The following is a 24,691-nucleotide window of genomic DNA, read 5'->3' on the forward strand; positions in this document are numbered from 1 at the left end:
AGGGGGGCATGAGGAGCCAAGTGCTGGGACGCAGAGTTGCTCGCAGACTCCAAAGTTAGACAGTCTTCCAGTAAAGATGATCATCGTGTCTTATATGTTGTTGCTCGGGTTGCTTTGTTCTGCTCTGGGCGCAGATGATCACAGAGGAGAGAAGTCGTCAGGTCTGAGGAGGCTGCAGAGGGAGTTAAAGAGTGATGAAGAGGAGCGACAGAGTTCAGAGGAGTCGGAGGTCTGGAAACGCAGCGCAGGACTGAATGAACAGACTTCATGTACAGACCTGGCTGGAGCAGAGACAAGCCTGCAGAACAACACCCACTCTGTAAGTCACTCATTCAGCCCAATTTTAAAACTTTATTCTCTCTGAAGAAGAAAAGTTTGTGTTTGTTTTCCTCAGTGTTTGAGTAAAATCACTCAGCACATGGAGCTGCTCATAATGTCCACACTGTAAACAACTTGAGGACACACTAATAACAGCTTTTCCAGTGCAACAGTATGAGTGTTTCTGCAGTGATGATTTGACAGCTCACTGAGATTTGAATGAGGAAAGAATCTTGCAGTAAAGCCATATATTTAAGTCAGAAGTGAAACTATTAGTTGATTAATCTGTAAACAGAGATTTATTTTGCAACTATTTTGATAATCAATAGTAGTAATACGCCTATTTTGGGGTTCTGGGCAAAACAAAAGTTAGTTATTTGATAGAACCCTATCGATACTGGATTTTTTTAAGGCAATGGGAATAATAGGGAATTTGAAAAAATCTGATTATTTATCTGAAATGACATCAGGAGACTTAAACAGTAAACTTTGACTGGTATTTTCAAAGAACAACTTGAATTAAGAAAAGGGATCAAATATACATGAAATGCTGTCTATAAAACTAGACAAATAAAAAATACAAATATTTTGCATTATGTTCTGTAAATAAATGTTAGACAGCATATATGCTGATATAGATTGACCTGTGCAAGGCAAATATAACGTATACAACAGTGATATATTGTATATATACTAATACTATATATATACTCATATCTGTCTCGCTCTGCTATTCAAAGATGTCAGCTTGAGCTCTAGGAGCTTGTGATGATCTTTTTCACAATTTTCTTATGTTTCATCAACCATAAGATGATTTGATTTAATAAATAACCTACAGAATAATTGACAGAATTACAGGTAGTTGCAGCCATAATTAAATTGTATAAACTTTGTTACATGGGTGTAAAATAATGAATCTTTATCACTGATTTCTTTCTCAGAAGTTTTGTCTTTAAATGTCAGAAACTAGCTTCCTGGATTTCCAAATTAGGGCTGCAATTACAGATTATTTCCATTTTTGATCTATCTGCCAATTATTTTCTCAATGATCAATTCCTTTTTAGTCTCCAAAATATAAATAGAAATGGTGGGGAAAAATGCCATTTCCAATTTCTCCAAGCCCCAGGGTTATATCTACAATTTGCTTGTTTTAACTGAACTGTACAAAATCTAAAGATATTCAATTTGTCATTTTGTTTTTTTTCCTGAAACCAGGGAATGTTTTTAGTTTTTTACACTATTATTGAAATAACTGAGGATTATTTTTTTGTCGACCATCAAGTTCACCTTGCTAGTGACCGCACACTAACTTTTTAAACCTGAAAAATAGAGAAAAAAAGCAAACATTAGAGAGGCTGGAACTGGTTAATATTTTGCTTGAAACTTCATTTGAGTAATATACCATTGAAATAGAAACTGGTTTATTTCCTAAACTAAACTCAGCTTCACCTTTATTCATCCTAATCAGTGAAATTAGTTTTGCAGCTAGACATAACATACATAAAAGAGAAAAAGCCAACATAGGGGACGTCACATCCATTTTATCTGTTCCACCCTTTTTTAATTGATCTGAATTAGTGTAGGTCGTCGTTGCAGGTCAGACCCATTAGACCTGCATCAGTTATCACACTGTGATGGACTAATGATGCACGCTGAATGGAGGATGTATTGACAGAGATTCATATATATGTAGTCGTGTTCTGGAGAAGGAGTCAGGTGATGCCTTCATGATGATGTCTTCCACACAGGGCTCAAAGATCTTTCACAGAGGAACAACTTGGGGTGTTTATCTTGCATTTTGTATCTTTGATCAAGGTCAAATGAAATCCTTCTCATCTAAACCCTGATTCCATCTTATAATAGACCAAATGACACCTTCTGTTGTTTTAGTCCTCAACTTGTTGTAATAGGAAGCACAACAAGAACAACCCAGATGTCCAGAGGAATGTTCAAGAATAACAACGTGGTCCAAAGCTACAGAGCTCCTCCACAGGACAGTCTTTCTGTTGTGTGTGTGTGTGTGTGTGTGTGAGTGATGGAAGAAGTGGACGTTACATCATTTCTGTGGCTCAGACACCTGGACTGGCTTTTGAGCATGAAAACGATTCGGCGTGCTCACAGAGGACAGACTCCTCCCGCCTCCTTTGGACTTTTCAGCCTCACAAACATTCCCCACGTTTTTTCAGCTGGGCTTGATCTGACTGCCAGTGCGGACGTAAATGAATTTTCTCTTATCAGAGCTGCAGGCAGAGATCAGACAAGGTCGTGTTAGCATTTAAATCAGTAGTATACGCTCTAAATGAGCAGATCAACTCAGTCCAACCCACTCCTACACTTCTTTTTATGCTATTTTAGGCCTGATAGAGCACACAGGATGTGTTCTGTCAGCCGGCCCAAGTTTCTCTTATTTTCCCTTTTTTTTGTATGTTTGTGTAAGGATCATTTAGCTCACTCTGTCTGGTTTACAAACTAGCTTGCTGTTTCTTTTTTTTTTTTCCTTCTCCTCCCTCCATCCCATCCTCTATCCCCTATGGCCAAAAAAACGTAGAGAAAAAACATGTTCTGTTTTGAGGGTGAAGCGTAACTGGGTCGCAGCCAGCTGTTGAAGCACCAAGAAAAGCAGCGGAGTTGATGTTCCACATAGAGAGAGAGTTATGGAAAGTATGGGTTTGTTGATGTACGTGGAGACACAGCCAATGAGATCAACAAACTAATGAAAATAAAGAAGTATTTGTAGACTTCGAGGTCCTTGAAAGTTCTCATGTTTAGTCATCAAAGGTGAGGAAAGGATCAAGTAGGTGTTTAAACTGAGTTTGCATTTAATTGCATCCACCCTCCATCAGTGCAAACAGTTCATCAGTGTACAGAACATTAACAACAGGCTTCACTCACTCAAATGTTAAAGTCATCTGTCAAGCAAAGATGTAAAAAATCTGCTGATTCTAGCTTCTCAAGTTTGACGACCTTCTGCTTTTCTTTGTGTCAAATTACAATTTAATATACATGGTTATCTTACACTGTAACATGTTGTTTTAGATGGAATTTTTATCACTTAATGAAATAAAAAAAATTATATTAGGTAATGCTGTAGATTTCAACATGCAACTGTTATTTAACATGTCAGAGCAAACATCATTGAACTGCTTTGTTCTATACATTATAACATATTTATTGTTTAGATTTGCTCTGATGAAGAATAGGATAAACGTGTTAATGTTTAGAAAAGACAATGGTGACTGAGAAAATTTAAGCAAATATTAATGGCATGAGAGTTAAAGTACAGGGCTCCACACTGACAGGGCTGACTGCAGATGTGCAGATGAAATGTTAAGATAGGGAACTGGGAAGATGCCTGTGCCAAATAGAGTGCCAATCCATTCCAATAGTTGTAGAGACATTTCACTAAAGCCACAAATGTGAACCTCATGGTGGTGCTGGGGGAAAAGTCAAGGGATCATCAAAGCCTTTGAGATTCATCCTGAGGGGAACATGAACGTCTGCAGAAAATTTCATAACAGTCCTTCCAATAATTGTTATATTTCAGGGGACCAAAGTGGTGGACTGACACAAGAGCCATACTTCTAGCAAACAAACTAAACAATTAGTAGATTATCTGAATAATTTTCTGTCTATCAACTAATTGATGAAGCATCATTTCAGCATTATATTGAAAAAGTGATGGACATGTTTTAACTTTTCTTAATTTTCCAGATTGAATTGGTAATCAGCAAATCAAAAGTAATAATCAGCACGGTTATTTCCAATCCTCCCCTTCTGCTCTGGTTTTCTTGAACAATAATAACTGAATGGACTTGAATATAATACAGCTTACAGCTTCATGTGTTAGATCAGAGCCGAGGGTGTTTGACCTCCTCTTCTGAAGTTTTATGTGTGTAAACAAGGCTGCAGCAGAAAGGTTAAAACCCCGAGCAGGGCGAAGAAGGGGCTCATTGTGTTGCCATCTGACCTCTGAGAGAGGACTTCACTGCGCTCCCACCCACCGACACTGTGTGTTACTGCACACGTTTATGAGTGTCTCTGTTCGTGTATTGCGTTCTACACACTTCATTGTTCAGTTTTGAAAAACGTTCTCACATACCTTGAATGTGAGGTTCGTGAGTTGAGGTGCAGATGGAGCTTAGAGGAGCCTTTTCAGAGCAGATGTCAACCCTTAAATTCAACACGTGATACAGCATGAGGTCATGTCTGGTTTGTGAGGCCATGTCCAACCGGGTCAGACATTTATCTCTTGATTTTTTTTTGCTGACTAATAGGTGTCTTTTCTTCCCCTTCGCCATACTGGCCTTCTGTTTTCCCCATCATCACAGAACAGGACAGATTTTAACATTTCACTTTTCCTTTCCCTGTGTTACCCTTCTTCTCCAGTCGGATGAAACAGAAGTTTTCACTCAGAAACAGCTTTCTCAGCCTTTGCTTGAACTGACGTGATTTATAAAGCGATTGTTGATTGTTTGGGTTCCAGACTGAGTGAAGTGTAGCTGGTCAAGTCAGCGTTTGTCCTGTCAGGGTTCCAGGGAAACAGATGTGGAAAACACCCCGCTGGTTAAATGTAACACAGGTGTACAAGCAGCTGCTAGATACATTTATAAAGGCCTGAACCAGGAGACAAAACACAACATGATACCTGTTGACCTGCACTGAGCGGATTTTCAAAATGGGGTTTTTAAGTTGGATTTCATGAGGTCGTGTGTCTGTAGCTCCTGGCATGAACTGTAAGTGGCTGCTGTGCATCTTCTGTGGTTGTATTTTTATTTTATTCTATGTTTTTTGTCTAGATCATTTTGTTTCTGCAGGTATAATGTTAACCATCTTACTTCAGCATGTTTCCATGCTAACGTTTGTTACTTAGCACTAAATATACACATGATATGTAAATATTTGATCATAAACCAAACAGTCTTTCTCCTGCTGTTCCTTTCTTTGTATTTACATTGTTTGCATTCTGATTACTAAATTGGTTTCCTCAGTTGCAGCATAGGCTTTATTTAATATAGTATGTCCCAGCTGATTTTTGATTTCAGTATTTGAGTTTTAAAAATCTAATTACAATGTATTGGCCAGTAGTCATTTTAAGGTAATTTTTTACAGAGATATATCAGCATTATTCTCAGCTATACTTTGTGTTTGCTAACTAGCAAATGTTAGCATGCTTACACATTAAATTACACTGGTGAATACTATACCTGCTAAAAATTCAGCATGTTGACATTGTGAGTAGGGTTGCAACGATAATATCTAGTTTTGTGTTATGATGGCATATGGTATAATACAGTCATTATAATTATTATCAGTTACAGTGACCGCAAACAATGAAAAAGAAGCGTTCCTGATTTCCAATATATTATGTTTTTAAATAACACAAATACTGTAGAATTCAATGTGTTTTAATTGCGCTGTTATAACAGAAGAAGGTAGGTGGTAGGATTATAACATAGGTAAGCAAATGTACATGGTATTATAACTGTCAATTTTCATACCATCTTATACTGTGAAACTGGTATACCGCTGCAGTGAGTATGTTAGCATGCTGACGTTAGCAGTTAGCACAAAGTACTGCTGTGCTTACATACAACCTCCCAGAGCTGCTGGTAGTGAAATGAGTTCACTGGATTTCACCCATCCCAAGTATTAGACGTGGTGGGTCGTCACTGTGTTGCAGTGGCTCAGTGCCACTACCGTTCTGCCCACGTTGTTGTTGTTGTTGTTGTTGTCACTACTACACAATGGCATTCTCAGTGACAATTAATATGTATTATTAATGAATCTGAACTTTTGTTTATCCAGACCTTCATCCTGCTTCAACCTCAAATGTGACCGTAACACTGACATTCAACCCATAAGCCTTAATAATGCTTTGCTTTTTAAGTTTTTTATTTGGCAGTCATGCGTTCTATCACATATATGAAAAGGGAGAAAATAGGACAAATGTTTCTGGATAGATTTGAAGCCAGAACACTGTGGTTTAATGGTATGAAACTGTTGAGAAGACAGGACCTGTTATGCTTTATATTTTTGACTGATCAACAGACAAATCAAATGTCTGCAAAGGAAGGGAGAAGTAATGAGGAGATGAAAGAAAAGATGGATGCAGCAGTGAGGCTGTGATGAAATGATTAATGTAGAGGAGAGATGGAAAGTTGTGTTCACACACTTGGACGGCCGGGCTAGGCCAGTTTCCACTGGACCTATTTACAAGGAGTTTCCAGCGAGCAGACCTGGCCCTCTCCTGTGGCTTTATGGAGCTGTATGCAGACTGTGCGGGGCTGGGCTCACCTTGTAAACATCTCTGCCTTGCCAGCAGGAGGAGGAGGAGGAGGAGAGGGAGGAGGAGGAGGAGAAACCTTCCTCAGACGCCAAAACAATGTGAGCTGTGGCTGAATACGCTGCTGCAATGACCAAACACTTGAACGTCACTCTAGATAAATAGACTGGAATGTTGTTTGTTGTTCGTGCACTTGTGAAATAAAAGTTCAGGTCCGAACTCTTTCTCAGTACCTCTGATATTATGCAACACTGAGGTTTTTTTGTTTTTTTCAGATTTTTTATTTTTTATTTTGAACATAAGCCTGATAATTGTATTAATTCATTTGTGAAAAATAAGATAAACATTCTTATATTTTGTTTATTTTCAGACTAGAATATGTTCAGTCTGCACTTACTGTGTGTGTGTGTGTGTGTGTGTGTGTGTGCGTGTGTGTGTGTGTGTGTTCCTGCTGTGCTCGGGGCATCAGTAATTGTCTTGTTCTCCAGCCTCAGCTTTGTCATTTAGGCAGGAATGTAGGTCACACACGCAGAGTGCATCCAAATGGCCGAGTTACTTTGGACAGTACGGACAATTCATTCTGTCCTCTCGGCCGCCATGTGTAGCATTCAGGGAGAAATGTACACACAAACTCTCTTGTTTGTTTTAGACTAAACTTTGGAGTCTTTGATGTGTGTATGTTTTTTCAGTTGATGTCCTGACACAGTATTAAGCAAGGCGATATCACATCAAATTTAGAAAGATTTCAGATATTCCCACATGATAGTGGTCAATAACATTATGACAGAAAAACTGATTGATTGATCTCTGTAATCACTTTTCTTTTTTCAGTTCACCTTCAAAGTGAGGACCATGGGTTCACTGTCACTGGCGTGGGTGGGAGATGGATCAGGGGTGAGTTTGCATGAATGAAAATTAGGGGTCAACTGATTATCAGCCTGGCTGTTTATTGGAGCCGATGTTAAAGGGGCAATTCACCCAACGCATACTTTCCCCCTGGCCCACAGTGCTGTTCATCTTAGTTTGTTTTAGTGTGTATTGCAGACTTTTGGACATACCAGCTGTAGGGATTTCTGCCTTCTCTCTAATATATTGGGACTAAATGGTACTAGTCCTGTGGTGCTCAAAGTGCCAAAACATGCATTTGAGAAATGGCCAGTTTCTGAGATACGTCAAAGTTGCCGCCACTTTGGTCTAGTCAAGCCTGGCCCGTGAACAGAAACTTATAAATGGGGGAGCTGCAGTTTTTCTGGATAAAAAGCTCTTAAATATTTAAATTTCTCAACACATTTCAAGGAGTCATGTTATGTTCAAGAGCCTACATGGAGTAGGGAAAAAAATTTTTTTATCATTATTCCATGTAGATCATGAACCCATGACTATAAAACAGCTCTTTGAAAATAGTTGAGAAATGTAGAAGTTTTAATGCTTTTTATCCAGAAAAAATGCAGCTCCCCTTTTCACTTCTTTATATTTACAGGCCAGACTTGACCAGACAAAAAGGCAGCATTTTTGATGCATGACACAAAGGCCAATGTGGCATCTACGTATGATATGTCTATGGTCACCACTCTGTGTCCCGTTATAGGCCACGGCACTGTATGATTAGTTACATATCAGAAGTAACAGCCAATTAACACTGACTGCTTCTGAGCCACAGATGGGCAAAGCCACTGGAGCTGCTCTGGTGAGTTACTCGAGCAGATTTTGCCAAAGTTGCAATTACCATCACAATCTTATGATCTATTTCTGTGATGACAAACACGCCCAGTTTCCCAGTCACATAACGGAAAATGCACAGTCTACAGGATGTCACTCAATGGAGGCAAAGGCGATGGGTTTTAAATCAGCCGAGGAAAAATAAAAATACCAAGGAAGAGCTGTTGTACAGATTGTTGGTATAATCTCTGCTCTCTTCTCCCAGGTGCTGCTGGTCTTGACAACATTTCAGGTGCCGCTGTTCATGATGCGTTTTGGCCAGTCGAACCTCTATAGGAGGTGAGAAATGCCTGATGGTTGATGGCACCCTTAGTAGAAATGGAGCAGTAAATTATTTGTGGTCTGTGGGACTAACTGCAGCTTTGTCACTGTGTCAGTGAAGACTACGGGAAGACATTCAAAGATGTGACTCACCTGATCAACCACACCTTCATCCAGACTGAGTTCGGCATCGCCATCAGTCCCGACCACTCTGGCAAGGTGAGCCGTTTGACGACGGCGAAAAGTCTTACGGTATTTCTTAAGTGGTGAGGATGCAAAGCTCCACTCGTCTGCTGTGGAAGGAACTTCTCTTACGGCCTCCATCTATGTTTGGTTTCAGGTGATGCTCACAGGTGACGTGTCGGAAATTGGTGGGTTCAGACTGTTTCGCTCACAGGACTTCGGCATGACCTTTGTTCCAACTGACCTGCCGTTTGAGCCGCTCATTCAGATGCTGTACAACCCCGGAGACTGCAACACGCTAATGACGCTCAGCATCACGGTAATCAAGCTTTAGACCAAACCAAACCTCAAATTTCAAAGTTTCTGTCAACAGTTTTGAGTTGTAATAAGCCTTTTCCCCTCCAGCTCGACCTGTGGCTGTCTGAGGACTTTGGTGCCACCTGGAGGAAGATTCATGACAGTGTTTGTTTGGTCAGATGGTGAGTATCATCAGTTCAGTTTTGTCATAAGTTATAAATACACACAAGACTTGTGGGTTGATACTGGTACTAAATATGTAGCATTAGGGACTGTAATAATATTATTGAAGTATGTGTGTGTCGGGAGCTGAACCACATGTTTTTAAAAAAATATTTGGTTTGGTCTCTCATCTTGATAACCTAGGTGTCAAGCTCAATATTTAAATGGTACAATTTTTGCACAACCCAAGTCACACAAGTGAAATTAGCCAATGCCAAAATGATTAACATTAACAAATGGTGTGATTCATTGAACAAGCATTCCTGCTTTCTATTTTTTGAACAATGGACCACTAAATAAACAGTTATTGGACCTGCATGATATTATAGGTCAGCTCTTCATGATGCATTTAGCTTAGCTCTAGTAGGGGTGGGAAATCTCACATTTTTATTTCTTTTTAAACTCTATTTGTTGTCTTTTTGAACACATATCATAACAATACAGTGCATAGAAATATCTACACTCATACATGCAAACATATTTACAGACAGTACCGTGACATTAATAATATAAAACAGCATAAAATAAATTGAGCAAGAAAAAGAAAAAAGAGAGAAGAAAATGCTGGAGGATTTAAATAAATAAAATCAAAAAGGAAGAATAATAGCACACATTTATGTATAATGTCCACTGGATCAAAATAAAATCAGTTTTCAGTGTCCCTTCTTTACAGTCTGACAGTTTAATCAGAGACCATGATCTAAGGCTCCCACAATCTAGAATCATAGAGACTATAGTGTTTAATGTCTTCTGTTTTCAAACTTCTCGTAACCTCACTGACGAGCAGATCCACCTTAAACCAACAGAGTGATGTAACCAACTCAGTGGCTTTTCTTATTGGACAAATGACCTCACATGGCTCTTCCTTGGATGACTTATTGTAAACAATGAAACTGACTTGTGTCTACTTTAAAAATGTTATTTTATGATAGTGTCATCTTTTGGTTTCTGTTTACAGCTTAGAACAACATGAACTCTTCTAATGCAGGATCGTGTGTTAATGATAGAAATAAAGAAATTTGTAGGCTACTTTATGTCTGGCTACAGTCTACAGTGTATTTGAAAACTGAGAAAAGAGATTGCAGTTTAGTTCATGGACCATGCTTGGGATTAAATAGATTGTGATATTAGTTTTTTGGGCAGATTGTCCATCCCTAATTGGAATTCTGTTATAGTACAAAAAAAAAGTGAAGGCGACTGTTGGCTGGTGTAAAAATGGTGCACTCTTTAGTGCAATAATACCAAACTGTAAAGATCTGCCCCCACTGTTTCTCAAAATCGACACAATGGTCTTTATAATAAGTACTAGAAAATAAAGATCTGATATGGAGTCAGTCTCTTTAGTAAAGGATGATATTAAATATTTATCTGGGGTATCTAAAACTTAAAGACCTGGTCCTATTCTACATAACATAAAATACATAACTTTACGCACAAAAAATGTTTATACAGTCCCTTTACAGATGTTTACTGCTTTTCTACACATTAACTTATAGTCTAGCAGAGTGTGACCCTTCAGTATCTTCCATGTCAGTCATCTGTATTCGTGATTGGTTTAGAGTGAAAAGGAAGTTGTCAGTAGGGGACATAAACCACTGTCTGCCACTGACAGAGTGTGAAACAGTTTTGTCCATGTTTGTTTCCACACAGCCTGCATGTGTATCTTTTGATTCTGGTGTGACGGGAGTGTGTGAATATGTGTGTGTTCTTTGTCTATTGTTGTTATTCCAGCTGTCTTTCTCACCACAGTTCGGATCGCTCTCCTGACTCTGGCTTCCTTTGGGCACCAGAGTTCACATGAGGTTGTGGTGTCAGCCTGCGGTTGTTAGCGAGGCATTGTGGGAACATTGTGATAGCTCTGCGTGACCACAGCTGTCATTTAGGCCCCAACCTAAATTGACTGCAGGAGCGATGGAGCCGAGGCTGCTGTCAGAGCGAATCATGAGTCAGCAGCGGCATTCTTATTCAGCCCACAGTCCTTGAACCGGCAGAATCTTTGCAGTGTGAAAACCTTCGTCCCCTTTGGCAGCGAACAAAAACCAGAGAGGGCTTGGAGTGTGGCCCGGGGGGCGATGTGCGCCTCGCTCACACAGCACTTAGCAGGAACCACAACCATAATCTGTGATCTCTACAAATTCCAAAAGTGGATTTACATTTGAACTCAGACGACTTTCAGATGTTAAAAAAATGTGAGCACAATTAGAGCTTTCCTTTCTCCTCATTCCTTCACGTCACTGTGTCTTTTTCTCATGTGCAGGGGTCCAAAAAACAGCATCTACTTTACAACAAACAACAATGGATCCTGCAGTAAGTGACAACAGTAAAATCACCCATACAAATATATACATTTACATATAAATATGTACACACACACACATATATATATATTTATATATACTGTATATTTGTAAAATTCAGCAATGCATCCACTAACTCAGCTTTCTTTTTGTTAGATGACAGAGGAATGTTGGAGTTAAGGAAGACAGCAGACTATGGTCGAAGTTTCCAGACCATTGCGACAAGAGTTTATTCCTTTGTACTGGGAGGGCGTTTTGTTTTCGCTTCCATCATGACAGGCACGGTATGTGTGTGTGTCAGGATGTCTGCATTTGCTTCTTTGTTTTTATTGTTTCGAAGTAGAGCCGCAACTAATGATTATTTTCATTATCAATTAATTTGTTGATTATTTCTTCATTAATCGTTTAATTGTTTGGTCTATAAAATGCTGGAAAAAGGATGAACAATGTCGATAAGTGTTTCTCAAAGCCAACGTGAGGTCCTCAAATGTCTTGTCTTGTCGACAACTCAAAGATACTCAGTTTACTGTCATAGAAAAGTCAAGAGACCAGAAAATTCACATTTAAGAAGCTGAAATCAGAGAAATTTCACAGTGTTTTTGACGCATGCTGGATCTTTTTCCTCACACATCACTCTATGTATAAAATGTTTCTTTATACACATAAATAACAATAATAATAATAATAATAATAATAATCTTTATTCATAGAGCACTTTCCAAAATCAGTGTTGCAAATCTCTTCACAAAGGCTGCAAAATAAAACAAATTGTAAGATTAACAGGTTAAAGAAAACAGATTAAAACAATTTGGTATGAATATGAAACTCTTACTGTATACAAGGCAAGAAAAGGAAAATAAAACATTTTTGAGAAATAAAAGATATTGGGCATTTTCCTTAACAGATAATTAATAAGGTACAAAACACACTTTTCCCATTCCCCCCCTCATTTTCATTTTTTTCTCATTTTGTTCTCATTTTAAGTTGCAATTTAAGTTTCATTACTCAATGAGTGGCTCCACCAGACCTGACAAAACAATGTCAAATGGGGCACAGTTACTGCCATTTCTGTACTATTGATTAATTATCGATTAATACACATTTAATCTGTTTAATTCTTAACAGCAATTAATTGATGGATGATTAATCATTAACATCCATATCAAAAACCATTTGGACTCAGGAAAGGCTCTCCAATAAACGTATCTTTTAAGAAGAGACTTAAAGGAGATCACCGATTTGACCGACCCGATTTCCTTGGGTAGATTGTTCCAGACAAAGTGCAAATGTGCCGGTGTGTAACGTACTCAGAGGTCAGTGTATATAGAAGGGAAATCTTAAAATTTATTTACAATAACTGGAAACCAGCGTAAAGAAGCTAAAATAGGAGAACTGTGATCACATTTCTTATTCCTGGTTAGAACCCTGGCAGCTGAGTTCTGTACATTCTGAAAAACAATCAAACACTCAAAAGATGAGTTCACCCACATTACAAAAAACATTTTTCCTCACTTAACCCCAAGTGGTATCCAGCCATTGAAATAGTTTGATCCCATTTAGACCTGGCATTAGCTTGTGATTTGTGTCTTGATATCCTGTTTGAATAAGGAAAAACACACATTAAAGCCAGCTGTCAATGCATTGAGGTATGCATTGTGATCAGAATGTGATCAAATCAGCCAGACCACGTCTGGGAGTGGTCTGGCTCGTACTGTGATCAGATCTCAGCCAGGTATGAAAGCAATCCGTACAACGTGACCACATTCAGCTGCTGGCTAAAGATACAAGACCAAAGCTCAACATTTAGTTGCTGCAGCTGGCCAAGTGTTCCCTCCCAAAAACGTTTAAAAATGAATAACCCCTGTCTGTGGCATTGCTTTCCCTCACCTGGGATGAACCACCAGACCCATCAAACTCATTTGAATAGTTAGTGAAATAGGCTGCAGTGTAATCCTCATGGGCAATTGCCCACCATCGAAGTACGTTCAATGAAAGTGTTGCCACTGATGGGCTCAGAATGCTATTCTAAGTGTCTGATGACATTAAATAAATGATCCCTTTTGAAGAGTAATATCCTTTTTGTTTGACCAGAAGCAGCTCATTTATTGGTCTTGCCAAACTCATCCAAACTCCATTTACAGAAACCGTAATTTTATCATTGTAAAACACGCTTCATTCAAACTCAACACAAACAAAATAAAACTAACCAAAAATATCTTGGCTCGTCTTTCCATTGTTCCGTTCTGTCCTTAATTCACCACATTACATGTGAAAATATTGGGAGAGGAGTGAGAGGGAGGTCAGACATCTGATAAACAGTGTTAAGAAACGGTGTGTACAGCCAGAATTTTTTTTTTTTTTACCTCTAAGTCAATGAATAAAGGGTTTATTATGACCAAACCAGAATTGGTGATTATTGGAGCTGTGGAAGGGCAAGCCAACGTTTTTGGGGAGTTTGAACAGTTTGTTTTACGATGGTAAAATTACTGTTTCTGTTAATGAAACCTGGTTGGTTTGGTGAGAGCAATAAAACAGCTGTTTCCGATTAAACAAAACGTATCACGTATCACTCTGTAGGCATCCTTTCCATAATCTGGTCAGACAGAGCAGTGGTCTTGCTCAATACTGGATCAATTCAAAAAAGTCACTTAGGCACAAAAACATAGGAAAATCCAGAGTGAAAAATACTGGTTACCCTTTAATAGCAGGTGTAAAGGAGGCCTTTTATTTTTATATTCTTATGATATATGCATATTAAATTCCTGCAACCACTCCATCATCTTGTTCTCTTTTGGGGTTTTAGGTAAACTGACCCTTTAATGTGTGTGTGTGTGTGTGTGTGTGTGTGTGTGTGTGTGTGTGTGTGTGTGTGTGTGTGTGTGTGTGTGCGCGCGTTAGGGTACAGAGCGTATGATCCATGTGTCAGTGGATGGAGGTGAGGTGTGGAACATGGCTCAGCTTCCGACAGTCAACCACGAGCAGTTCTACTCCATCCTGTCAGCCAATCAGGACATGATCTTCATGCATGTGGACGACCCTGGAGGTCAGGACCAGTGAGAGATGATTGATGTGGACAGTGATGATGTTGACAGTGTTGGTGATTACAGATGATGCTAATGATTAATGATAATGTAATGTAATACAGAATGTCCTTCAAGCACACGCCTGCTCTGGCGTCCTTGAAAAACAGCCTGAAGCTGTAGAAAGTTGCTCTACTGTATTTTATTTTATTTTTTTGTGTGTGTGTGTGTGTGTGTGTTGACCAGACTCTGGTGTTGGAACCATCTACGTGTCAGACGACAGAGGAGCCGTGTTCTCCAAGTCTCTGGAGCGCCATCTCTACACGACCACAGGAAGTGACACTGACTTCACTGCCATTACCTCACTCAGGGGCGTCTACATGACCAGCGTACTTACAGAGGGTGGGTCAGAACTCCGTGTAATACGCACTTAGATGTTTAAGGAATCTTCTGGCTATTTTTTGTTAAAGTTTTTAAAAATAATTGTATTATGTTTTCATTTAATTACAAAAAATGCATTTCACACTAAACGTGATGTAAAAATGGTCATGTATATGGTGTGTATGGAGCAAAACCATTGAAAATTGCCTTTACCTTGCAGTGCTGCCTACTAATTTTCAGAAAACAACATACATTGCTATTTTAATTATTTAATTTTTTGGTTTTCAATCAGTAAAAATGTATTAAAATGAAAACTAACTTAAGACACACTTGTTTGGTCAGCTAATTTATCACACTGAACATCCAACATACAGCACACTTGCATGGTAATGCAGTTGCAAGGAAGGAGCTGGTTGGAAAACTTTTCCATCTTGGCACATGAATGTACATTACTGTGGGAAACTCCAGCATCCAAGAATTAAAGGTAACGCCTGCACACTCACTCCATGCCACAACAGTTTAATAATGATAACCTTTAAATGGAGGGAAAAAAAGAGGAGAAATAAAGATATTTTTGAACTTAGGTCATGTAGATTCTGATTAATGGGGTAATGAATCTGATTTAATGTTTACATGTACTGTACATGTGATATATGGTGTATGCCTTTTGTATTACTGTTTTTCTTTGTGTATCCTTTTCTGTTTTTTTGATTTGTTAAATGTCATGGAGGTCATTCTGACCTGACGAAGATCCAAATGGGATCAAAACGTTGTCATTTTTAATTTTATGTGGCATGGAGTAAGTGTGTAGGCGTCACTTTTGTTCTTTGATAATGTTTTCTAATGGCCTTCCACCTACATGACGTGTGTAAAATTGACCTCCCTCTAACTCCAGCATCGAAGCATGAGTCAGCTGCTGCAGTCTGCAAACACTTTGTCTCAACAAACTACCATATTCATGTCCTGTTTTACATTCTGGCTATCCCTGATTTTCTGACAGTGTGGCTTGTGAATGCATTTTTTTTGCCAGTTGACACTGAGAATATCTTTGAATGCATAATTAAGTAACACTTTCTTTGAGAGTCCCTGTTAACCCTTATTCTTTTCTCCAAATCCTTCCACTGATTTTTTAAAGTATTTCAACTATCAATAAAATACAGACATTATGAAATAAATTTCCTGAACTATACCAAACCCTCATCCTCTCATGAAGAAGAGAGAAGAGAGAAAGAGAAAGATCCTCAACTGTGTCTGGTGAGATGTACAAAAGGTATTTTCTGAAGGAGAATCTGAGTTTCTTGAATTTGATATTATATAGAGCTTTCTTAATACATTATTTCAGATTTTCTAAACATGGGGACATGAACTAGAACCAACTGCAGCCTAGAAGGCAAGACATCATTCTAGAAAATTAAAAAACATTTTGCAAAATATTAGAAGAAGTATAAAGTTTTGTTTTTTTTTATTTCCCGCAGCCTATAGGCTGAACATGCTGAACACACAAGTATCTACGAGTAATTTAAGTGAATGTTTTTGACCTTTCATTGTGTTTTTTGTGCAGACGGTGCAGTGGAGACAGTGATCACCTTTGACCAAGGAGCAAAATGGCAGACCCTTCGCAGACCAGAGAACAGCCACTGTGACACTGAGACCTCGACTAACAGGCCGAACAGAGTGAGACACACACACACACATACACACACACACACACACACACACACACACACACACACACACACACACACACACACACACACACACACACACACACACATACAGTAGATTTATATACAGCGGGTAAAATAAGTATTGAACGTGTCACCATTTTTCTCGGTAAATATATTTCTAAAGGTGCTATTGACATGAAATTTTCAACAGATGTTGGTAATAACCCACGAAATCCACACATGCAAAGAAATCAAATCATAGATGTCCATAAATTAAGTTATGTGTAATAATGTCAAATGATACAGGGAAAAGGTATTGAACACGCTTACTGAAATTTATTCATTACTTCGCACAGAAGCCTTTGTTGGTAATGACAGCTTCAAGATGCCTCCTGTATGGAGAAACTAGTAGCAAGCATTGCTCAGGTGTGATTTTGGCCCATCTCTCCTCACAAACAGTCTTCAAATCTTGAAGGTTCTGTGGGCCTCTTCTATGAACTCTGATCTTTAGTTCTTTCCATAGATTTTCAGTTGGATTCAAGTCAGGTTGGGTGATTGGCTGGGCCATTCTAACAGCTTTATTTTCTTTATCTGAAACCAGTTGAGAGTTTCCTTGGCTGTGTGTTTGGGATCATTGTCGTGCTGAAATGTCCACCCTCGTTTCATCTTCATCATCCTGGTAGATGGCAGCAGATTTTTATCAAGAATGTCTCAGTACGTTTTGCCATTCATCCTTCCTTCAATTATATGAAGTTTGCCAGTACCGTATGCTGAAAAACAGCCCCAAACCATGACGTTCCCACCTCCAAACTTCACTGTTGGTATGGTGTTTTTGGGGTGATGTGCAGTGCCATTTGTCCTCCAAACATGATGTGTATTATGTCATCCAAAGAAACAACCTTCAACATGCTTTTTCTTCAGCAATGGAGTCCTGCGTGGTGAGCATGCATACAGGTTGATTGCATTACTTATTGTTTTCTTTGAAACAATTGTACCTGTCTTTCTCAAGCTCTCCACAAGTGATCCTCGGCTCTTGGACAACTCTTCTAATAATTCTTTTCACTCTTCTGTCAGAAATCTTGCGAGGAGCACCTGGTCGTGGCCGGTTTATGGTGACATGACATTGTTTCCACTTCCTGATTATGGCCCCAACAGTGCTCACTGGAACATTCAGAAGTTTAGAAATCCTTCTGTAACCAATGACATCAGTATGTTTTGCAACAATACGGTTGCAAAGGTCATGAGAGAGCTCTTTGCATCATGAGATGTTTCTTCTGTGGCACGTTGGTATTGAGACACCTTTTTATCGGCCATCAGTTGGGACTGAACCAGCTGATATTAATTTGCACTGACAAGGGGCAGGGTTGCTTTTTAATTACTGATTAATTTCAGCTGGTGTCTTGCCTTTCCATGCCTTTTTGCACCTCACTTTCTTCATGTGTTCAATACTTTTTCCCTGTATCATTTCACATTATTACACATAACTTAATTTATGGACATCTACGATTTGATTTCTTTGCATGCATGGATTGCATGGGTTGTTCCCAACATTTGGTGAAAATTTCATGTCAATAGCACCTTTAGAGATATATTTGCAGAGAAAAATGGTGACGTGTTCAATCCTTATTTTGCCAGCTGTATTTAAATATGTATCTGGACTGTTATATGTGTGTAAATGAGCATTTTTATCAAATCTGTAGTAGGTGTGTCTGCAGTGAGCATGAGACTTGGTATCAACATTAGTCTAATTATTGTGTCCTTACAGTGCAGACTTCACATCCATGCCTCCTACAGCACCACCATGAAGATGAATGTCCCCATGCTGCCTCTCTCACAGCCCAACGCTGTGGGCCTCATTCTGGCTCATGGTATAAAAACAAAACAAAGAAAAGCTCACAAAAGTCTGTTATCCCAGAAATCATTTCACTGCATGGTTAAATGTCTCATAACACCGCTGCCTCCTGTTTCTTCAGGCAGCATTGGAGATGCAGAGTCAGCTCTCTCCCCTGACGTGTATGTGTCTGATGACGGCGGCTACTCGTGGCTGCTGGCTCTCAGGGGCCCCCATCATTATGCTATTCTGGATTCTGGAGGGCTACTGGTCGCTGTGGAGCACACCAACTCACCTGTCAACCAGATCAAGTGAATATACTTGACAATGTATTAATTGTAGTATTCTATTTAATCTTGTTTTTATCATTTCTTAGTTTTACAGTTAATTTTTTGCTTTATGGGTTCTTCCCCCCCATTCTTTGCGCTTTGACACCATCAGGTTTTCAACAGATGAGGGGCAGTGCTGGCATACATATAACTTCACCAGCGACCCGCTTCACTTCAGCGGTATGGACAGCGAGCCCGGCTCTCGCTCCATGAATGTCAGCCTTTGGGGTTACAGGAACGACTTCAGTAAGTGGGTGGTGATCACCATCGACTTCAGGAAGCTCCTCACCAGAGACTGTGAGTATGTGGGACTATGCAGGTAGTGACTGGCCAGAATAACAAGAAGTACTTAGTACGTGTGTGACTGTGTGTGTGAATGTGTGCAGGTACTGAAGGGGACTACGTACAGTGGCTGGCTCACTCTGCAGACCCTAGTGGATCTAGTGACGGCTGTGTGTTGGGCTATAAAGAGACCTTCTTACGCCTGAGGAAAGACTCTGTCTGTTGGAACGGGAGGGACTATGCTGTCACTAAGAAGCTGTCCCCCTGTCCATGTACACTGGAGGATTATCACTGGTAAGTTTTTTTGTGAAATACCAGATCAAGTCTATTTTTATCCTGCATTTAGAGTAACCACGAGATTAACTGACACCAGACACTTAATTAAATCCACCAGGCGTAAGCCTCGTGGGTGTGTGTGTGTGTGTGTGTGTGTGTGTATGTGCATATGTGAGTAACCATCAGGGCTAAAGCTATGATCCAAGGCTTATCTTGCATATTACTGGACCCATCAACCTAATATTTCTTTGTGCACATTTCTGACTCTGCATCTTGTGGTTGCATTGAATCAAACCCTTTGAAAAACCTTTTTTATTAACTTTTTTGGCTCTCTTCTATACCAACTGGCGACTCCTTTTTTGTAAACATTGTTTCTTATTATCAGTCGATCAATAAAATGTCAGAAAATGTTGATCAGTGTTTCCTAAAGCTCAAGATGATGTCCTCAAATATAGTTTTGTCGACAACCCAAAGATATTCAGTTTATTGTCAGAGAGAAGAAAAGAAACCAGAAAATATTCACATTTAAGAAGCTGAAATCTTAATTTTGACTTTTCTTCAGGAAAAATTAGCAAAAATATTGATACTTATCAAAATTATTAGAATAGTTGGTGGTAATCAATTAATCGTTGTAGCTCTAATCCATAAAAATCAGCCACAATTTTTAACAGGTATTATTTTAGTTTATATGAAAGAATTTTATCAGGAGTTTTCCAAACTCACAGAGCAACAGAAGTTCTTTCCCTGAGGTTTAAACTAAAGACTGGACTTTTTATATGAAAACAGATTAACACAGTTTATCTCAGTAAATTTGTAAGAAAGCCTTATGAGCTTTTGCTTTGTCTCGCAGTGACTTTGGATATTACCGTCCAGAGAACAGCTCCGAGTGTTTGGAGCAGGAGGAGCTGAAGGGCCGTCCTCTGGAGTTCTGTTTAAACGGGACCACTGAACAGCTACAGACTAGCGGGTGAGGACGTATGTTTTTACTTTGGATCTTTTCTCTCCCACTTCAGTGTTTCCCCCAGGTTCCTGTTTCAAATGATCGCTGGCATGTAATGCATGTAAGGACTGTAAAATGAGCGGTGCATCCTCTCTAGGTGAATGCTTAACATCAACTATTACAGTAACATGTTACAGTATGCAGGCTAGTTTTCAAACAGGCTAATTACTGAAACAAGTCTTTAATGACATTACAGCAGTACAGTTAATACACTTAACATTGACAAGACAATGCAACACCGTGAAATACAGAGGGATAATCAAGTTATTGTGCTACATGGACCTAATAGCAATAATATTACAAATTACATTGTCACTTCTGCTCTAGCTTCTAGTGTCCTTGCTGCTATTGCCAGATTTAAGTTGGGTGTGTTTAAAAGAATTCAGATGTTTGGTGTCAAGGTCTGGTCATCTTTGATTTTAGAGAGATTACATTTATAAATGTTTCCTGTTGGTAAGCTTTTGTTGCAATTACAGTAATGTAACAAGTTGTTGTGAACTTGAGTAACGTTATCTTCACTTCACTTGTCTCCCCTCTGCTCCACTCAATGTGCATGTGACTCAACTTCGGTGTAGCACAGACCAGACGAGAGAGAAGGCATTTAAAAAGATTTTTTGGCTTAGTGTGGGTTCCTGTACAACACTTCCATTTCCCTGGCTGTAGTTTAGGAGACGCAAACTTGTACAAAATATTGAAATGGTAAACATTATTTTGATAATGTAGGTTACTATGTTTACAATGGAGGTTAGGGACCATATGAAGAGCAAACAAGCCAACAGTAATTCAGGTACAAGCACTGAAAGAAACACCTCACTTCAAGAAGCTAGAAGCCTAGTACAGATTATTAATTTCAGTCTTAATTGTTGAGTGTTATCACAGGACTCCTGCACAAAGCGATTGATCTATGAGGATGTAGTTCCAGAATAAAAAGTAAATACGAGTCAAATAACACAACATAATTAAAAGCTTTCTGAGTTTCATCAAAGGTCAAAGCAAATATGAAAACCTGGATGTTATAGTCTAAACAGGTTAGTTTTTCCATCTCTCCTTGCATTAGAGGTAAGAATCTCATCTACCAGCTGTCTCATCCTTTTTTATGTGTCCTTACGTGTCTCTATGTCTCTCTTACATTCAAGCTACCGGAAGATTCCAGGAGACCAGTGTGAGGGAGGTTTCCAGCCAGACAGGAAAGAGACAGACCTGAGGAGGATGTGCACCAGCAACGCCCTTTATCCAAATTCTCTGGTAAGTTTTGCTCATTCTGAGAAAGACACTGTGAGGCACTAACCGAGTTTGCAACCACATGAAAGTGCAAATTAACATTTTAATCCACTGTGATTATGTTTCCATCTGGTGCTATTTTTTTGTCTCTTCAGTGTAAGTCACACACTTCATGTACATCATGATTTATAGATTGTTAAAGTCTGTTTACACTATGTTGTATTTTGCTTTTATCGATACATCTTCATGACTTTTTTTTCCTGAATTTCCTGCATTTCCACCCAAGTTCTGTCACATTCAAATTTAAAATGTGCATGAACATAAACACTCTCAGATGTAGCTCAGACAACCTGAGCTATATCAGTATTGTCAAGTCTTTTTCTTTTACAACCTGACAGGCACCTGTGCAAACTGTGCATACAGTAGCACCCAGTGATTGTTTTTTTCAAACAGGGATGCTAAAGAGCCAGTGAAGCAGAATTCACACTGGTGTCACACAGTGAGTCTGCAGTGGTTGTTCGCCTTATATTTGTTCGTGTGAGATTGTGTTGTCACCTGCAGCGCGTCCAAATGAAACAGTCGGCTATTTTCAGTATAACTATTATGCTAATATTTTGCATTAGCCCTGTCGATTGTATTATTTGGGATGTAGTAGGGGGTGAACACGCAGCAGGTAGTTGGCCGTTTCTTAACTTAATATAAAAGTTTAGGTGGTAGCTTAAATATAACCAGGCGCCCATTTACCCCACTCTTGCCTGATCATACAATGTGAGCATGTGTACAGCTGAGAGACATGAAATCAGGTGAATCTTTTGCAGCATATATTTTTCAAAGTCTGTTTCCAGCATGCAGTTTCCTCACATTCTGTTTCTGCACCTCCAACAGAGTGAAAACAGTTCACCGAACACTGCTGTCATAGTGATGGTTGTCATAGCGATCCTTCTGATGAGTGCCGTTGCAGGCGTTTGGCTGGTTAAGAAATATGTCTGTGGAGGACGGTCAGTTAACTGTTTCATCTTTTCACACATACATAAGACACACAAACAGTGTACTTACTTGATTTCAACCGTTTGTTTATGCTCTTCTGTCCTCATGTCAGGTTCCTCGTGCACCGATACTCTGTTATGAGGGAGCACGTTGAGGCTAATAAAATAGAAGGAGTTGATGATATTGACACTCACTACATGGAGACAGGAAAAGCACAGTACAATGAAGACTCAGATCAGGTATCTGATACAGTTTAATAGGCTCTATTTTTAGTTAAACATTGATTATCTATGAACTAATATGTGTTGTTTGTGTCTCCCTGCAGGACCTCTTAGAATAAGGTGGACATTTCACCCTGCTCAGAGACTTCATTTAACAAAGTCTTTCATGATGCCTGGGCACTCCTGTTGCTCCCACATGCTGATTAACATCTTCTCCTCACTTTTCCCTGTCCCCTGGTGGCTGGAGGACTCACACTGGTTTCTCGTGCCTGTTGAGTCTCCCACGAAAAGGCGAACCGGTGGTTTGGGGAGGGAGACAAACCCAGCACAGAACAGAAGAAAACCCTCTGGGGTCCCTGGAGAGCTTTTGTCGTTTCTGTCACAAAGAGTTCTGTAAAGACCATCGAGTCTGAATATGTGCTCTGTTGTGCTCCACATGTTTCCTTCCATGCAGACCTGAGAAAAGACGGTCTTTCATCGTGATGCACAGCACTAGCACTACACGGAGGCTGCAACTTGGATATATAGAATGAGTTAGGGAACAGCCAACGAAATAATAATCAGTTTTTTATCTCAGAGATGATGTCTGCTGTCAATTAAATAGCTTTTGTACTCAGAAAATTTAAAACTGGCAAGGTGCAGCCCTGATGTGCATGGCAGCCATTTTAACATTAATTTATGTCAGTTTCACCAGCCACTAAAATTAGGAACTTCCACATTTTTAAAGATGGCTACTCACTGTGAGTCACTTTTTAGTCACAAGTTCTTCTTGTTTTTCCAAACAGTACAAAGCATGGACTCAGTCAGTCAGTCAGTCTCCAGTAGTACGGCCTCTTTTAATGTTTTAACCAAACATAATCTCTGCTTTTTACAATAAAAAAAAAAGTTACCAGACTTTTAATAGAATCCTATCAGGTAATGTCACTTTAGATATGAATTTTTCAGTGAATATATTTGTTTTTTGTATAATAATAATAATTCTTAATTCTTTCACACCACTTTCCAATTTTAAAAGTAGTTACTATAAAAAATTGCTAATTTTTTAGTAGTCCAATATTATTTATAAGTAAATAGACAGTTTTGTAAAAGAAAAAAGAAAAAAATTCTAATTTTAAAGGACCAGTGTCTAGAGTTTAGTGGCAATGGTGAGCCTGCAGATTGCAATCACCTTGCTTCAGCCTTTCCTTCCAAGTGTGTAGAAGAACCAACAAACTCATGAAAAATGGAAAAGCCCTGATCTAGAGCCAGTGTTTAGTTTATCTGTTGTGGTTAACTGAAGAAACATGGCAGCCCCTGTGAGGAGGACCCACTCCCTCTGTAGATAAAAAAGGCTCATTTTGAGGTAACAAAAACAATTCTTATTTCCAGGTGATTACACACCAATAAAAACATACTTGGATATTACAGTCGATTTATGCCTAACTCTGTCAATCAGCATGAATCTTACACACTGGACCTGATAATTATTATCAAACGATTTAATTTGTCAAATGAGTCAGATTAACATGTTATAGTAACCAGGACATAAAGATAAGAATAAATACTTTCCACAGTTGCTATAAAATACAGAAGTTATAGCAAAACTCTTATTTTAGACAAACCTGTTGCTGTTATTAGCTAGTTATTAATTATGTTGAGTAACAAGAAGGATGATAAAACCAGTCACCAAGAAATAAATGTCTGAATTTTTTTAGTGCCTTGGGAAACTTTGGGAATCAGTGTTTAAAGGGCTTGCTGTTGTCGTGAAGGTATAACATGTAATTGTTGTATACAGTGTAGCTTCTTACAACCAATCTCTTCTGCTCCCCTGTATGTGTGGTGAAAATGAAAGACTTGAATTATTGCCAAAGCACTTTTATTGTTTAGTTTTCTAACTTTAGAGATGAGGTTGTAGAG

At 39.0% G+C, this 24,691-nt stretch overlaps 1 protein-coding gene across 3 annotated transcripts; it reads left to right on the forward strand.

Annotated features, from left to right (window-relative positions):
* The first annotated feature begins 8 nt into the window (after positions 1-8).
* Positions 9-23,467, forward strand: LOC146331448 (sortilin-like). Of its 3 annotated transcripts, none has more exons than XM_084731102.1 (20): positions 9-319; positions 7,433-7,495; positions 8,526-8,599; positions 8,698-8,800; positions 8,922-9,083; positions 9,170-9,243; positions 11,541-11,590; positions 11,737-11,864; positions 14,479-14,623; positions 14,847-15,002; positions 16,543-16,655; positions 18,414-18,516; positions 18,622-18,790; positions 18,921-19,105; positions 19,195-19,384; positions 20,217-20,333; positions 21,503-21,611; positions 22,473-22,585; positions 22,687-22,813; positions 22,900-23,467. In XM_084731102.1, the coding sequence occupies exons 1-20, from the start codon at positions 77-79 to the stop codon at positions 22,912-22,914; spliced, it is 2,439 nt and encodes an 812-aa protein (XP_084587228.1). In that variant the 5' UTR covers positions 9-76; the 3' UTR covers positions 22,915-23,467. The 3 variants fall into 3 exon arrangements, with proteins under 3 accessions (XP_084587228.1, XP_084587236.1, XP_084587245.1); XM_084731110.1 differs by lacking the exon at positions 9-319 and adding an exon at positions 6,180-6,702; XM_084731119.1 differs by lacking the exon at positions 9-319 and having other exon boundaries at positions 8,703-8,800.
* Positions 23,468-24,691: the final 1,224 nt, after the last annotated feature.

This window comes from Lutjanus erythropterus, chromosome 2, assembly GCF_056507025.1.
Source record: "Lutjanus erythropterus isolate fLutEry1 chromosome 2, fLutEry1.hap2, whole genome shotgun sequence".
NCBI classification, from domain to species: domain Eukaryota; kingdom Metazoa; phylum Chordata; class Actinopteri; order Lutjaniformes; family Lutjanidae; genus Lutjanus; species Lutjanus erythropterus.